At 45.5% G+C, this 18,565-nt stretch overlaps 1 protein-coding gene across 1 annotated transcript in view; it reads left to right on the forward strand.

Moving 5' to 3' along the window:
- The window catches only part of LOC141105855 (alpha-2-macroglobulin-like protein 1), a 181,626-nt gene that overhangs the window by 147,485 nt on the left and 15,576 nt on the right, over positions 1–18,565 (forward strand). The window contains exons 31-32 of the mRNA XM_073595998.1: positions 3,243–3,367; positions 13,319–13,409. Coding sequence (XP_073452099.1) covers positions 3,243–3,367; positions 13,319–13,409 — 216 coding nt within the window. The remainder of the gene's footprint in view (positions 1–3,242; positions 3,368–13,318; positions 13,410–18,565) is intronic.

Here is an 18,565-nt window from a genome sequence, read left to right on the forward strand (position 1 = left end):
CACAGCAGATCACATGACAGTTGTACACAATGAAAGGGTTTGATTCATGCCTTTTATTGTGTACTTTTGTGATGAGCTCTTTGGTCACACTGATTACATGGTACAGACTGAGCCAATCACAGCCCATCTGTACCATGTGATTACCAGTGACCAGTAAATACACAGCTGTATTTACTGGTATTTTACACAGCTGTAAATACACAGCTAATCACAGCTGTAAACACTGAATGAATAGTTTTCATTCAGAAAAAGTAGTTGTTTATAACTGTAAAATACACAGTTATAAACAATCATAGTGTATATAAAAAAAAACTCTTGATCACCTCCCCAGAGTAGTACAGTGTTACTATGGTACATTGCTCTGATCACTGTATGTATGAGAAAAATGTAAAAAAAATAAATGTATCCACTTCAATGCCTAGCACTTTTAGCACATTCCTGCCCAAGCCAAATTTCAGCTTTCAGCGCTGTCACACTTTGACAATTGCGCGATCATGCAAAACACTATACCCATAAAAAAATGGTATCTTTTTTTTTCACGCATTCTTTTGGTGGTATATAATTACCACTGAGATTTTTATTTTTTTGCAAAAAATAAAAATAACGAAAATTTGGAAAAAAAGAAAAAACATTTCTTTCTTTGTTTCTATTATAAAATTTTGCAAATAAATAATTTTTCTTCATAAATCTAGGTCCAAATGTAATCTGCTACATTTCTTAAAAATAACTCAAATCCGTGTTTATTTAGTCTGTAGGAAAGTTAAGGAGTCCACAAACGATGGTATACACAGATCAGCTATAACATTATGACCACCCACCTAATATTGAGTATGGCCCCCTTTTGATAAAACAACCCTGACTCATTGAAACATGGACACCAAAGTAACATCCACATGAATGGCAGGACCCAAGGCTTACCAGCAAAACATTGACCAAAACATCACACTACCTCTGCCAATTTGCCTTCTTATACCATATCCTGGTGCCTTCTTATACCGCATCCTGGTGCCATCTCTTCCTCAGGTAAGGTACGCACACGCACCCGGCAAACCACATGATATAAAAGAAGATGTGATTCATCAGACCAGGCCAACTTCTTCCATTGCTCCGTAGTCCAGTTCTGATGTGACCATTGTAGAAGCTTTTGGCTGTGAACACGGGTCACCATGGACTTCACAGCCCTATACACAACAAACTGCGATGCCCATTTTTTTCTGCTTTCAACACATTAACTTCATGGACAACATGTTCTCTTCCTGCCTAATATGTCCCACCAATTTTCAGATTCCATTGTAATGAGATATTCCCTTTTACCTGTCAGTGGTCATAATGTTATGGCTGATCGGTGTATACAGTGGCTGTAGAAAATAATCACCCAACATTTTGTTGCTTTGCAGCTTGAAATGAAGACGGACACAGTTTTTGTTTTATCCAGCTGTATTTACTCAGTGCAACTTATAACATCCAAGTGAAATGTATAACATCAACATGTCAGAAAAAAATAAACAAAAATTAAAAACAGAATCACTGAGTTGGAAAAACTTTCACCCCCACCTCCTAAAATGACTTGTAAACTCATTCAGGTGTAGCTAATCACCTTCTCAATGGTACACAAAGCCATTTGACTTTCAACTGTGACCAGCTGTGGTCATTTTGATTAGCTCAGCAAGAAAAGAGCTTTCCCTGAGCTTTTCAGTCCCTAATAGTGCAACTGAAGCAAACAATCAACTATGTGTGGCAAGGCACTGTCAAAAGATCTCTGGGATAAAGTTGTGGACAGGCACAAGTCATGAAATGGATACAAAAAATTGGAAAGCCTTTAAGTGGAAGGTATTTGGTACAACACAGACCCTCCCTGGATCAGAACATTGCTCCAAACTGGCTGAAAGAGCCAGGAGGAAACTGGTTAGAGAGGCTCGCCGAGAGGCCTACAGCAACTCTGAAGCAGTTACAGGAATTTATGACAAAGAGTGGTCATTGTGTGCATGTGACAACAATATTACAAATTCTTCACAAATGTGGCTTGTATGGGAGGGTTGCAAGAAAAAAGCCACTCCAGAAAGGCCACATGCAGTCACAACTGAGCTTTGCCAAAATGTACCTTGAAGATTCTGAGGCCACATGGAAAAAGGTGTTATGGTCAGTTGGGGCTAAAATTTAATTATTTAGCCTCAACACCAAACAATATGTCTGGTGGAAATCCAATACAGCTCACCATCCAAATAACACCATTCCTACAGTAAAGCATGGGGGTGTTTCTCTGCAGCAGGGACTGGAGCACTTGACAGGATAGAAGGAAAAATGAATGTGGCATAATGCCATCACATTCTGCTGTCCTCTTCCAGAAAGTTGTCCATGGGAAGAAGGTTTACATTCCAACGTGACAATGACCCAAAGCACACAGCAAAAATAACCGCAAAGTGGTTTAAGGAGAAAAGGATCAATGTCCTTGCATGGCTTAGTCCAGACTTAAACCCATTGAAAATCTGGGGAATAACTTGAAGACTGCAATCCACAAACAGTCACCATCAAATTTTACTGAACCTGAGCAGTTCTGCAAAGAAAAGTGGGCAAATACTGCAAAGTCTAGATGTGCAACGTTAGTAGAGATATATCCCAACAGACTAAAGGCTGCAATTAAAGCAAAATGTGGTTCAACAAAATCCTGACATAAGGGAGGGGGGTTATCCAACTCAGTAATTCTGTTGTTCTGACATGTTGGTGTTAAATCTTTTACTTGGATGTTATAAGTAGCACTGAGTAAAAACAGATGGATGCAACAAAAATTGTGTCTGTCTTAATTTTAGGCTTGAAAGACACAAAATTATTATTATTTTAAAGGGGGTGATTCTTTTGTACACCCACTGTATATCTGAAAATCGATCAGTCCTGATGTACTGACAGCCTATGTAATTTCTTGAGGACCGAAAACTCCAGGACAATACAAATACCCCCAAATTACCCCTTTTTGGAAAATAGACAGTCCAAGGTATTTAGTAAGAGGAATGGCGAGTCTTTTGAAGTTGTAATCGTTTTTTTTTTCACATTTTTTTGGAAATTGAAAAATTAAAAAAAAAATGCAAAATGTTATAACAGAAACTTAGAAAAACTTGTTTTTTTTCAAACTTTTCTGTCTTTTTTTTGTTTTTTTAGCAAAAGAAAGCTCTATTTGTTTGAAAAAAATGATAAATGTAATAAAAAACACACAAATGTGAATGTCTTGATCGCATATCTCTCTGTAGGCACATCTACATTATTCTGAGGTTCCTGATGAACATGAAGTTCACTTTGCTGTTAATGTAACCACCGAGCCAGCTGTCTGCACCCGGGATGCACAGACAAAGTTTGATGTCCACATAGAAGCCAGGTGAGTTCAAACATCCCATGTCCCTCTGGAGTTCCTTTGATCCTAAGCCCAGGCTTTACGTGGGGCTTTGAAATGCTTCTAAGTCAGGCTTATGCCAGGTATCCTGACAGGAAGCCCTACACCTTTCACTTAGCTGTCCAAAAGCCAAATCCCCAGTAGGCTGTGGGGACTTTGCCATTTTAATGATGGGGCATAGCATTTGGAAGAGGTAGGCTTTATTATCAACTTGTAGGGAAGGAAAGGCCCTGAGTACAGCCTGGGCCAAGGACCCAAGGGTCTCAACAACTGTAGTTTAGCTATTTTTTAGTTCGGGTCAAGATCAGTTTAGTACTATTTAGAACTGTTGCACTTATGTAACCATATAAAACAATATTTTTTAATTATTGCTGCTGTAACAGATTTGGGTCCCAAACCGAGTTCAGCCAGCTTTGGCAAACTAAGATTTCTAACCAGTTTGACAAATTTTACTTTCTAAATACATTTTTTTGTAGAGTTTCAAATGAGGACATTGCAAAGCCCTTTTAAGACTTGTAGTGTTAATTTAGGTACATGAGCAGTTGATGGGAAAAACATCATCCCTTTTGTTTTTATATCACCAAAGATCATGTTGATTTTTTTTCAAATATAATTTTTATTGAATCCCAGAAAGGGCAGAACCAAGTCATTACATCCATAATGTGTAAACATTGCACACTTCAGTCATATAACTTGCATGTCCAGCAAACAAACAGTTTTATGAGGTACATAGGGTAAAATAAAAAAGGGTGGAGGGGGGGGGGGGGGGGGGAGATGTTTGAGATGACGATGGTTCAGGATAACAAAGGTAGTCAGTCAATAGGGCTTGTCAGGGTCATGTTGATTTTTAACTGAAAGAACTATTTTTCTTCTTTTAGGAGTCTTTTAGATCCCCAAGGTGCATGTAAGGTTCTCTACAGCTTCACAGCCTTAGTTTCTTGGTATGCTTCTGTTGTAAGCCTGGCTCCAAATACCTCCCACTCCTTTTTAAAATGGCCCAAGTTTAAATATTTCATAGCAAACTCAGAACATAAAAATAGTCTCTAACCACATTACTACCCCTGTTTGTTTTGAAATGATGGAGTGGTGGACATGTATTTCGAGAGTGCCTTTAATAAACTGCACTTCAGAAAACACACAGGCTCCCAGTGTGCCTGTAAATGGCTGTGATCTGAGTCATCATCAGACATCTCACACCACAGACACAATAGGGTAGATTTATGATAGGAAAATACTTTGCAAGGTTATTTTTCTAGCTTACTTAATATGGCCAATTTTCGCTTTGCAAAGAATACTCAATCACAAGGAAAAAATAAAATAGCATTTTTGCTTGCACGATGAAAGTCTTCAGAGCTTCACTTCTTTTACTACGCTCAGGGGAACATTTTCTTTGAAGTGCAACTTCTGTTGCAAGTGAACACTCTTTTTGCCTTTAGTAAATCAATAACAATGCAAAGACCTGATCAGAGTGGCTTGCACCTTGTGACAATGATTACACATATAAACACATTCACTTGGAGGAAGAGGAGAAAGTAGCATTTAGCCCCCCGTTCACATCGGGCCAATTTGACATGTGATTTGACATGTCCTGTAAAAAATAAATTTGATATGTTCTGTAAAAAATAAAAAAAAAACATTGGTTGTCTGTCATGCTATCACAGCACTGAAAATGGCCTGGCAATGAAGGGGTATTACAGGGGGCGTGACCGGACCTCGCAGTGACAGGACGTATAGATTGATAGCTCCACAGAGAATTTTACAATCTAACGCCATCCGGCGTATTCTACCAATAGGGGAGCCTCGAAACTTCACCCAACGGTCACTGGGCACCTCTTCTACAAACCCCGAGGGAAATTTCGAAGTTTACCTGACCGATCAGGTCTTTCCTGGGCTCCGGCCGGCTCCCCCTCACGAGTGACTCGCCACCATCTTGCGGCCTGCAATCCCTCATCATCCTCAAGCTCAAGTGCTGTAAACGGCTGATCACGGAGAAGCCACACTGCCACCATCTACTACTGTTACAGCGGGGGAGGATCGGGCGCTGTGTGGGCACTGTGAAAGCTTATAAACTCCGGGTGCCTGGCTCCGAACGCTCGCGGCCCGCCGCCATCTTGAGGCCTGTGGAGCCTCCAGCATCCCCGAGCTGGAGTACCGCAATCGGCGGTACGAGCGTTACCGAATCTGGCCCATCTTCCGGCGGACGCCTCTGGAAGGTAGGCGCTTCAACATACAGACCCTGAGAGCCGGTAGCATTACAGGAAAGGCCGATCTCGGACACCCGCGGCCTGCCTCATACCTTTCAGGTTACAGCCCAGGAAAATAGGAGGCTCTGGCCTACCTGTGAAAGACGGCCGCCATCGTGTCCCCCCAGGATCACCTCAACTAATTTCCCTTCTGAGGGGCGTCGCCTGCCCTGACATGGCAACGGACGCCTAAACCCTGAGCTCCGTCCACCACGGGAGAAACACTACGCAGCCGGGAGGTATTCTCACACTTTACTACCCGTGAATAATGGGCACTGCTTCCCGATCCTCCTCTGCCTCCCGGCAGGGAACTAACCGGATCACAAAGCCGCCATATACCGGAGATGTTCAGAGCCGGCAGAGGCAATATGGCGCCTATCCCTCACGGCCCACCACCCTCAGGAACACAGCCTCTGCCTCCAACCATCCCAAACACTTCTGACTCTAGTCAGAACAGATCCAATGCTGTTGGAGACGGGATTGTACTCACCCCCCAGCCTCAGATCAACATCCAGGACCTAAGACTGATTGCTGAAGACATTAAGGACACTTTATCCGCCGCCATAGCGGAGCTACGGCTGGATTTTCGTGCCTTAAACGAGCGAGTCCAGAGAGTGGAGACAGTGACTGAATGCCACGACACCGCCATTCACTTAGTCACTGATTGCATTGACTCCCACACACTGCAGATGCGTGACATGCAGCGACACTTGGAGGACCTCGACAACAGGGGTCGGAGGCATAATCTCCGTGTCAGAGGCCTTCCGGAGGCCTTCGAGGGGGAACAGGTCTCTCAAGAAGTAGTTAGCCTTTTCAACGGCCTTCTCCACAGACCCCCACAAACCCCCATCCAAATGGAGAGGATACATCGCGCACTGCGCCCCAAGGGACGGGAGACAGATCCCCCACGGGACATAATATGCTGCATAGTCGATTACAAACTAAAAGAAGACATCCTCAAACAAGCCAGGGGCAGCCAGCAAATCATACACGCGGGCGCCCATATCCAAATTTACCAAGACCTATCTGGGATCACACTTCAACATAGAAGGGACCTGAGGCCACTCCTGGATGTCTTAAGGGAGAAACGTATTCTCTACAAATGGAAATTTCCCTTCTGCCTCTCAGCTTCCAATAACGGCCGCACAGCACTACTCAAAGTACCAGAGGATTTGCCTCATTTCTGCGCCACACTTGGAATTGCCACAGTCCCAGTGCCTAATTGGTATGCCGCCTTTCGCAGGGTCCCATCACACCTTGATCAACCTAGAGAGGAACCCATGGAGGCTCAAGAGTCCAGACACCGCAGAAGACGCTCGCCTTCCACCCATAGGAACCAGCCCAACTTTCGGAGCGGTCCTGGAGCTGACTACATTACCACCTCTCCACGGTCCAGGCGGAGGCGCAGGGACCGCTAATAGCGGGGCATAGGGATTCTTCCTCTCTGTTACACGTTTATTTTTCTGTTTATTTTTGTTGAGTTTTGTTCCGTGCCTTATCTGAAGACCTTTCGCTCTGGGACCCACTTTTTGACTCCCACATGTCACTACAGATGTGAGGACACTAATGGCTGCAGGCTGTCTCTTCAATTACATTCGTTCATGCCCGCTGGGTTGTAAGATCTCCACAGGACACCCATGCTCCTTGTCACGCCTTTATGTCTGTTTACAGATCAACATGCAGCTGGCTGCCCACTCCATCGCTCAGAACTCCTTGGCTACGGCCTCAGGACACAATACGGAACTACTCCTTACCTAGTACTACAATTCCCACAAGTCTGAGCGCCCGCAGACGCCGCCTGGCAACACTAGCGGAGTCTCCTACACCGCGCATCTTGCTGCGGACACACTGGGATCTTTTGACCACGCAGACGCCAGCATTACACTCCCACTCGAAGGGATTAGATCCGCTCCTCTTCACTCTACAACATTGCTTGTGCCGTGCTGAACTCAGAACTCCCTCTCTGACCGCCTACCCTGCCTTAGGCTCCGGATGCCTCGTCCTCAAAGGCACTGACCGGCTGGTACACTGCGACGGACACCCACCTACTTAAATCGGCAAGTTGTTTACGGACTCACGCCTACACTGTCCCGGTAACATCACAGCCGTTCATACATGTTTCTAAGTACGAGTTTTATCTTTTGGTTTTTCGTTTTTACTTTATATCTTCCTTTTCAGCACAGCGGACTGTTGGCTACATAGCTGACCTGCACCAGTTTGTCTTCCTAGCAGCTCAGTGTAAAGTAAGAGTTTTTAGAGGTTAATTATGCTGTTAAGATAGTTAAAGTATATGCTGACATACACCTAGTCACCTCCCTAAGACTAGACAAATCTCCCTATTGAGTGTCTTTGGGGATTGCAGAGCTTAATTTTTGTCGGATGCCGCCGCCCCTTCCCCACCTTCACAGAACCCGAGATGGGTGTGGGGGGTGGGGAAGGGTCGGTTTGGCGCCCTCTCCCCTGAATGGGGTGCTTTACAGACATATACACCTCCCTACTGCTAACCCGCACGATACCCATAGCCATGGTCACCTCTCACCGCCACACTTAAATCGGGGCACCGTCCTGTTACTGCATTACCCACTGGGATGTTAATCCACCCACAATGGGTGCTCCATTAGGTATACCTACCCCTCTCACGCTACAAACCATCCCGTGGTGGCGGCTCACATTCCGTTCATTGAACGTCACCCGCATTTCGTCCATCACTGCCAGGATTCTCGGCCAACCCCCACACGGACTCGGCTAGGGATATTGTCCACCTGTCAGGACTCTCTCCCTACCCGTGTTCCGCTCTACACCGATTGCTACCCACGAGGTTGTTGGATAAGGAATTCCACACCTCTTCGGATATTCTCCGGGTACACACTCACCCGACTCACTTCCACCCTCAGTTCCCCGGATTTCCCCCCTCCCCCCTAACTATCCTCTTCTTACCCCCTCCCTCCACCTATGGCGGGCACACAGGACACCAACTCTTCTACGGACACAACTTCACAACAACTACACTCACTCAAACTATACTCCATAAACATTCGGGGCCTCAACGTTCCGGAAAAGCGATCTAAACTTCTCCATTCTCTACAACAAGCACACGCCCACATCGCACTCATACAGGAGACCCACTTTCGGTCGGATTCTATCCCTAAACTTAAAAATCATTACTTCCCCACAGCCTTCCATTCCTCCAACCCGGAAGCTAAATCGAAGGGGGTCACCATCCTCATCTCCAAAAATTGCCCACTCCAAGTAACGGAAGTACAAACGGACCCAATGGGACGTTTTCTTTTTCTTAAAGGCACCCTGAATCAAATACCTCTCACCATTGCGAATATTTACGCGCCTAATACTGGCCAGGTAACCTTCTTCCGTAATACTCTACAGCAACTTTCCAGCTTCCACTCAGGATCCCTCATCGTGGGCGGCGACCTTAACGTTTCTTTATCCCCCTCCATTGATACTTCCAATGGAACCTCCTCCCTTTCCTATAGGGCCCTAAAGTCGATCAAGCAACAATTTCATAACCTTCTACTCCATGACACATGGCGCACGCTACACCCCAAGGAAAAAGACTATACCTTTTTCTCTCCCCCACACAACAAGTACTCACGACTTGACCACTTCTTTCTCTCTCAGACAGATCTCTCCCACCTGGCCAATGCAACCATTGACCCAGCCATCCTCTCGGACCACAATCCCATCTCCATGACTTTACGGCTGCAATCACCCACCAGGAAACCACGTATTTGGCGCCTAGACAGCTCCCTATTAACAGACGAGATATACGCTCAGAGGCTGACCACTTGCCTCTCCAACTTTTTTCGGGATAACTCGTCCCCAGACGTGGCTCCCACGGTTACATGGGCGGCTCATAAATGTGTCGTTCGCGGGGAATTGATGAATATAGCTGCACACCGTAACAAACTCAAACACTCTCGCCTGGCGGAGTTGATGGCTCGCATTCGTACACTAGAGCAGGCACACAAGGCCTCCCTCGCCAAGTCCACACTTGCTGAACTCTCTCAAGCTAGGGAAGAACTCTTGGACACACTGACGACAGCAGTCAAACGCAAGTATACCTTATCACATAAGCTATATTACGAATTCGGCAATAAAGCCGGTAAACTATTGGCAAGAGCTCTTCAGTCCAAAAAAGCCTCTCATACCATTCATAAGCTTACTTCCCCCAAGGGAGAGGCAGTGGTCACCAACGAGGGCATCTCTGCGCAATTTGTACAATACTTCACCAAGCTATATAACCTCCCGAATGCCCAAAGTACTGATGCAGCAACTAACCGTAGGAAGACCCTAACTGATTTTTTAGCACGATTTGGCCCCACACCACTTACCCCAGAGGACTCACAGACTCTAGACCTCCCAATAACGTCGGACGAAATCCTCCTTGCTCTCAAACATATGAAGGCTGGTAAAAGCCCGGGACCAGACGGCCTCACAGCAGCATATTACAAATCGTTCCCGAAAATTCTCCTACCACATTTAACCAAAGCACTTAACGACCTTACCATAACCTCGGTAGCCCATAGAGACCTATTGGAAGCTCACATTACCCTCATCCCGAAACAGGGTAAGGACCCCTCCTTGGTACCCAACTATCGTCCCATATCGCTCCTTAATGTCGATCTGAAACTGTACGCGAAAGTTTTGGCCAATCGTATCGTCCCCTTCGTCCCATCCCTGGTTTCTCTAGATCAGGTCGGTTTTGTCCCGGGACGTGAGGCCAGGGATAACACCACTAAGGCCCTCAACATTCATCATTGGCTCACTAAAACTGCCACACCAGGATTCTTTCTCTCGCTGGATGCAGAGAAGGCGTTCGACCGGGTCGCTTGGGACTACATGGAGGCTACTTTACAGGCAGCGGGCTTACCACCGCGCATGCTAAGCATGATTTTAACACTATATGCCTCCCCGACCGCTAGACTCCGGATCAATGGTGGCTTGTCGGACGCCTTCTCTATATCTAATGGGACGCGACAGGGGTGCCCTCTGTCACCCCTTATTTTCATTCTGACGTTAGAACCCCTACTCCGTAAAATAAGAGCAAATTCGGCTATCAAGGGAATTAACATCCAACAAAAACAATATAAGCTAGCAGCATACGCTGACGACATTCTACTCTTCTTGACAGACCCTATCACGACTATACCTAACCTTCTAGCGGACTTTACCCTTTTCAAGACTTTATCCAATCTCCAAATTAATTTTAGTAAATCCAAAGCTCTTAATATCACTTTACCAAGAGAGACGGTGAAGCTCTGTCGTAGTAATTTCCCATTCGTTTGGGAGAAATCCGAAATACTATATCTAGGGATCAAAATCACTACTGACCTAAAAGACCTCTACGCCAAAAATTTCCTCCCCTTACTCCGCTCCATCCAAGGCGACCTGCAGAAATGGAATCTAGGTTCCTTTTCCTGGTTGGGTAGAATAGCAATATTAAAAATGAACATTCTACCCAGAATCCTCTACCTCCTTCAAGCCCTCCCGATCTCGCTACCTGCTTCCTTCTTTGCCTCCTATAAACTGCTTTCTCGAACCTTTGTGTGGGCCTCCAAAACTCCGCGTATTGGCTGGGACAGACTTGTTCTCCCTAAAAGATTGGGGGGTCTGGGTCTCCCAGATCTCCGTAAATATCACTGGGCCTGCCACCTGACAAGACTGGTGGATTGGCATATACATCGTCCCTCCAAGGACTGGATTGCACTAGAAGCATCGTTCGCACACCTGCCCTTAGCCAACACACCGTGGATGACCCATACCAATGTTCCCAAGGAATTCACTACTCACCCCCTCATCGGGACCACACTTTCATTGTTCAAAAGAGCATGCAAAATACTAGCCCTCACACCCTCACCAGGCCCCATGACCCCTCTGGACGATAATCCAGCCTTTCCCCCGGGTCTTTTCCTAAAAGATCCTACCCCGGATACCCTCAGTTCTCCAGCTAGAGCACAGAAATTCTTCCTACATGGGTCTTTTCTCTCTTTCCCTGCACTTGTAACCACTCTACCTAACTACGACATACCCTTTTACAAATACTTGCAAATAAGACATTTCCTCCAACCCTCCATCCAACACTCTCACTGGCACAGAGATCTCACGCCGTTTGAATTTCTTTGTTCCTCAACGGAACCGCAAGGCCATCTCATTTCCTCAAATTATGCCCTACTGTTCACAGGCCACAAGATCAAAGATGACACCCTTACACAACAATGGGAAAAGGACCTAGCCCTAGATCTCACCCCCACAGAGTGGGAACACATATTTACCCTCATGCACAAGGGGTCCATTAATGTCACGACGCAGGAGAACAGATACAAAATTTTCTCGAAATGGTACCGGACCCCCGACAAAATACACCACTTTCACCCTTCTGTCCCCTCTATCTGCTGGAGATGTAATAACGCTAGAGGTACTCTACTTCACATCTGGTGGGAATGCCCCCTTATCCAACCCTTCTGGTCAACCGTCCATGAACTAATTTCCCAAATCACCACATATACTCCAGACTTCTCCCCCGCCAGATATTTACTGCACCACAGACAAGGGTCCCCCACCTCATACAAAAAAACCCTAACTATTCATCTGATCAATGCAGCCAACCTCTGCATCCCTGCACGTTGGAGAAACCCCTCCCCCCCCACAGTTCAAGACTGGACTCGCAGGGTAGACCGAATAGCGGAAATGGAGCAACTCATTTCCCAAGCAACGGACACTCCTACCAAATTTCAGGCCACTTGGACCTGTTGGACTCATTATAGAAGCTCACAATCGCGACAGGCCTTGACCCAACCACTCCCTCAGACTCCCTGAGGAGCCCACGCGACATGTTCACTTGTGTCCACCATTGTTAACGCACCTGCCCCTCCTGTCCCCCCTCTCCCCATACCTCCCCCCACTAATGACACAGACCTGATATTTTCAGGAAACCTAAAGCTTGCCGTATCCATGCATATCACACATGCCTTCACTCAATATCGGCCTTATATAGTCCCCCTCTGAGCGACCGACTCACCCTCGGTCCGCCCTACACTTTGGACGACTTCACTTCTTTGTACAAGTTCTAAATTTCAGTCGCCATGCCGCTATATTACATACTACATATGTCTTATCAGATATCCCGTTCTCGTTCACAGCTAAGATCCCGTCGGGGGTGAGCGGGAATGGGATTGCTTATAACGCGGTTTGACCCTGCTCCGCGAACCACACCCGCCCTCTCTGAACCTGCATCCATAGCTGTAGGCGGCGATACCTACCTTATTATACTGTTGAACCTCATGCATGACTACATATGCCTATATTTGCTCATGTTCATACTCTGCTGATCAATATGTGCATATTGCCCATTGATTGTTTATTTCGATACGATGTATGGCAAACATTACATGTTAACCTGTAAAATTTCAATAAAATCTTTTGAAAAAAAAAAAAATGAAGGGGTATTACAGGCTGGTACACAAATGGGTAAACTAAGTCATATATGATTGCCATGCATCAGATCTACATACTGTACATTGCTCAAAAAGAAGTAAGCTACAAAAATAACTAATAAAAAATTGTAATGACACCTGTAATGTGGTTGAGTTATATTATTGTTTGTTGTTTCTGATTAAAAGAATGTTAAATAAGAACCTAGAGCTGATTCATATTAAATTAATTTGTTCTTTTGTAGATACTTAGGAAAACGATCTAAAACCAACATGATTATGATTGAAGCAGAACTTTTATCAGGATTTGTTCCAGTAGCTAACAGCATTAGGAAGGTAGGTGCCATATACTCCTAGAAGGATTGATGTAAGGAGTCTTCACCTGAAGTATTTCATAGATGAGAAGCATGCCATGATCAAGGTGGGCAATCATTATGATTTAATGAATGGCAAACCTAGTGCGCAAAAAACCACACCCTTTAACTAACCACGGGAAGCTGCCAACATAAAGGAGTATACTCACAAAACTCAAACAGAATCTATAAATGAATAGGTATGTGGTGCTACCTCATCTAGAAAAAATAGTAATAATAATGATAGTAATAATGATAACCGATAGGATAATGTACAAAAGGTCCAAAATAAAATAAGAAAAACCCAGGCTAAAAATCGTCGAAAGTGACCTCAGGATAAGTATATGCACAATACTAATAAAAACGGGACCTCACTATCATAAGTGCAACAGTGCATAGAATAAACAAACAGATGCCCAAGACCGGATTGGATTGGTGATCGGATACGAGCCGCTGTAGTATTCCATTCATTGCACCTGCACTTTCATTCATCTGCTTTAAAAGACTGTCACTTGCACTTTCGTTATTGTCTGTGGAAGATCTTTACCACATTGATACCGGGAATTGCACGCAATCTATCTATTGCATTATTTTGTACTTGGACATCTGTTTGTTTATATATTTTCAATTCTTTATTTTTATTCATCTGGATTATATATTACTATTTTTTGCACATTTTATTTTTTCAATCTATTGAATGTTTTGCACTTGCACTTTCTTGTCACTTTTTGGGGTTTATTTCCTCTGAATTGACACTTAGTGTTTTCTTCTTGGAATACTTATTAATTATATGATATCACTATTAGGAGTTCACATATTGCCCCCTTTATTTAATATTATTATCAATCATTGTATAAAGTCCACTTGTGATAATTTACTTTTTGCTCTTATGCATTATGCACTTGTATTTATGAGTTCACGCTATTATGCTTTTGCACATTTATTTATGATATCACCATTGAGTTGATTATTTCATGATTTATTGTTTATTCTATGCACTGTTGCACTTATGATAGTGAGGTCCCGTTTTTATTAGTATTGTGCATATACTTTTCCTGAGGTCACTTTCGACGATTTTTAGCCTGGGTTTTTCTTATTTTATTTTGGACCTTTTGTACATTATCCTATCGGTTATCATTATTACTATCATTATTATTATTATTTTTTCTAGATGAGGTAGCGCCACATACCTCTTCATTTATAAATCATTATGATTTGTTGGTAGACCAAGGTCAGGAAAAGGATATAAACATTGTCTTTTGTACATAGGGAAGAGAAGATGTTCTACTGGGGTGACTGTAAAATACAGTATACCTTATATGCATCTGGTTTACATACAGCTTGAGATGTTAAAGAGGGACTTCACTATTTCAAAGCAAAAACTTTTTTTTATTCCTTGGTAATTGTTCCTGTATGTAAATGAAATAATAGATGCTTACTGGTTCTTGGTGTCCAGCGTTGTCTTCTTCCAACCCAAAGTTCTCCTGTAGTGCCCTGCACCAATGCCACCATTTTGTATCCATATTCTGAGCATGTATCAGACCTGGCAGAGACATAATCCTGCTAAATGATGGGCATGAAGAGATATATTATGGTCTCTGACATTCTATGGGCCTTAAAAGACTTGATGAGTGTCTGTGCATGTTCAAGGAAGTTACTGTAGCTGGTTTAGTAAATGCGCAGACATGCCACTGGCCTCTGCTAGGTCCTTTGGACCCATAGAATGTCTGCACATGCATGAGATATCCGCAGATATTGCACAGCATATGTCATCCTCACCCTGGCAGAAGTAAAAGCTATACAAATAAAAAAGCGTCAGAGGGCAAGAAATTATTTCCATGGGTGAAGGTCCACTTAAAGCTCTTAATATGTTTGTGGTATATACTTCCTAATATTTGCTTTTTCCCCATTCATCTTTCAGGACAGCACCATAGAGAGACACCGGCTCCTCCCCTCTTAGGAAACACCGCCTTCCAATTCAGTATTTAAATCTCATCATCCCACCAGCCCCTCAGTTCAGGTGTTTCCTCCGGTGGGGAGACACTGCTTGGGAGCCGTGGCTGATCAGTCAGGGAGGCTGAAGCCAAAAAATCTTTTTGAGGAAGAGAGGGAGTTGGGTCTCTCTATCTCTTTCCCTCTACCATTTTCTTTCAGTCAGGTAAAGGCTGGGGAAGCCACGCTTACCTGTTTAAAACTGTGTTTGGCGCGCCTCAGCTTCTCTTGGGGAAAGAAGACAGCTGAGGAGGTCAGCGTTATTCTGCCCAGGGGGGCGCTGTGGGAAGTGTCGGATTCTCTCCTGCTTGTTCAAGCAGCCAGCATAAGAAGCTCTGTGGCCGGGTCGGATGATGGGCGACGTCAGTTCCGGCGAGGGCGGGCACTTCCGACGATTCCGCGTCTTCCAGTTCCGGAAGCAGGGAAAGAAAACGGACCGAGTGTTCGGCTGGTGCGACTCCTTTGCTTTGCTGTAGAGTCAGCTGTCGGGGGAACGATCGATCACCATCCTCAGCGGACATGTCGGAGGTAGAGGTCTCTCGAACTGCTCCAGGAGACAATAGCACCAGCCATGCTAAGGTAAGTGGAACCCTGGGGTGGTGTTCCCTTACCTAATCCCGATAGCTTCACGGGTGTTCTCCCCTCACTGGTGGTCGGGGGGAAGGGGAGTGTGTCTGGGACCCTGGTGGTGATTGGTCCTGAGGGGGGCACTCCTGGTGGTCCTCTGTAAAGCACTGGTGGGATTGGGCATTTATGGCGACTCTCTCTCTCTCTTTTTCAGAAAGCCACAGAGAAAAGCAAGTCGCCTCATGGTTCAAAGAAAAAATGCCCCTCTTGTAGAGTTAGTATGGGGGAATCCTGGACCAAGGCACTTTGCAAGAGTGCATTGATGGATTAGTAAAGGAGCAGGCAGCAGAACAGGGTACAGATCTTGCTGCATCCGTCAAGGAGCTTTCTAGCACCTTTCAGTCCTTTAAAGCACTCTTTTCTAGCTTCCAGTTGCCACAAGCCCAGAGCATTCCTTTACCAGTGCAGCAGAGTGTTTGTCAGAGTCCTGGATGTGAGGACGGATTGCAGAGGGGGCGCCCCTTGCGGCTAAGTGCAGCGTAACCCTGGGAGTGAGACAGGGAGTACGGTGCCCAAAGGTGCATGGGTTGCCAGAGCGCTGTTGCTGAGTAGCAGATAGCAGGGAGCTGCTGGGGTGCGCTGGTAAGGTTAAAGGGCAACCGTGCAAGGAGGGATTCCAGGTATGGAGCCATGGAGCAACCAGGAGCGGAGTCAGAGCCAGGCCAATGGTCATTCAGCACAGGAATCAGTCCAAGGTGAGGTACAGCAGGATAATCAGGAACAGAGAAGGTAGTCGAGCCGGGGGTCAAACACAGGAGGACGATCAAGGTACAGATGCGGAGCCGAAGAATAGTCAGGTCCAAGCCGGGGTCAATGCAGGCGGAATACTGGAGCAGTCAGGCAAGCCGAGTAGTAACAGGAAACAGATATCACAACAGGAACAAGGAACACAGGAAGCTGATGATAATCCAGCAACCAGCATGCACCAGCAGCAGGCTTAAATAGGCAGAAGGGCGCCACCATGAGGAATACTGGCAGAATTACCCGTCCTACGGTTATCACCCTGAGAGTGTTGCACCTAGCCCAGTGGATACTCCCTCTGTTAGTGGAGAGAGACTCCAGGGGGCTCCAGAGTGGAAATTGAGGAGGAGCCAGACAGCACCGCTTCAGATTCCCAAAGGGAATCAGATGCGGAGGAGGTGGATGGGGAATCCACAAAAACCTCTCGCTATAAGCTTTCCCTGGACGAAGTGGAGGATCTCTTGGGAGCTATCCACACCACTTTGGGAACTCAGGAAGAAAAGAAGGTGTTATCGCTCCATGACAAGATGTACAAAGGTCTTGGGGAACAAAAAAGGAGGGATTTCCCAGTCCCTGATGTCTTGGTCGAGGCCATAAAGAATGAATGGAAAGATCCTGAGAGGAAACCTTTCTTTTCAAGGGCTTTGAAGCGAAGGTTTCCTTTTGCAGAAGGGGAGTCTCTAGTCTGGAATAAATCCCCTAGACTGGATGCTGCCTTTTCTCAGGTTTCCAGGCACACGGATCTGGCCTTCGAGGACATGGGGGTTCTTGCAGACCCTATAGACAGAAGGATGGACTCTCTCTTGAAGAAGTCCTGGGATTCATCGCAGGGAAACCTTAAGCCTGCCATGGCAGTCACAGTAGTGGTCCGCAACATAGAATATTGGCTTACTCAAATTAAAGCACACATTGAGGCAGGAACGCCAAAAGAAACTATTTTGTCTTCCTTCCCCATGCTACTTAAGGGTGTAGCATATATTGCGGACGCTTCTGCTGAATCAGTGCGCATGTCTGCAAGGTCTTCAGCCCTCACTAATTCAGCTCGAAGGGCCTTATGGCTTAAGACGTGGCAAGGAGACAGCGCGTCTAAAGTTAAACTCTGTGGAATTTCACTCACAGGGGATCTTTTGTTTGGTCCAGGGTTAGAGGCCGTTTTGGATCGGACGGCCGATAGGAAAAAGGCCTTTCCCATTAAAAAGAAGTTTGGGGATCAGGCTAAAAGAAAGTCTCGCCCTCAGAGAAAGTTTGAAGCCCCAAAAGCAGAGTGGCAGAAAAAGGCTTGGGGGCAGAAGGGCAAGGGGCAGGGAGGGGCGATTTTTCGCCCTCCTGAACAGCCCAAGAAAACCTAATGACGGGGTAACCACGGTAGGAAGATTGGGGGCCTTCCTTCCACAGTGGGAGATGATCACCTCCAACCAGTTTGTGTTAGGGATCATAAGAAGAGGTTACCAGCTAGAGTTCTCAAAACCTCCTCAGCACAGACTTCTTGTCACTGAGCTTCCAAAGTGTGCAGAAAAATCATCAGCTCTTCTATCCTCCCTACAGGAGTTGGAGGAACAAGAGGTGGTGGTGAGGGTTCCTGTAGAGGAGACAGGCAGAGGCTTTTACTCCCACATCTTTGTGGTCCGCAAGCCTTCGGGAAAATTCAGGCTTATCATGAACCTGAAGCCTCTGAATGTCTCAATTACCTACAGGAAATTCCGGATGGATTCTATCTATTCGGTGAAGGCGCTTCTTCCTCTGAATTCAATAGACTTGAAGGACGCTTATCTGCACATT

This window comes from Aquarana catesbeiana, linkage group LG08, assembly GCF_042186555.1.
Source record: "Aquarana catesbeiana isolate 2022-GZ linkage group LG08, ASM4218655v1, whole genome shotgun sequence".
NCBI classification, from domain to species: Eukaryota; Metazoa; Chordata; class Amphibia; order Anura; family Ranidae; genus Aquarana; species Aquarana catesbeiana.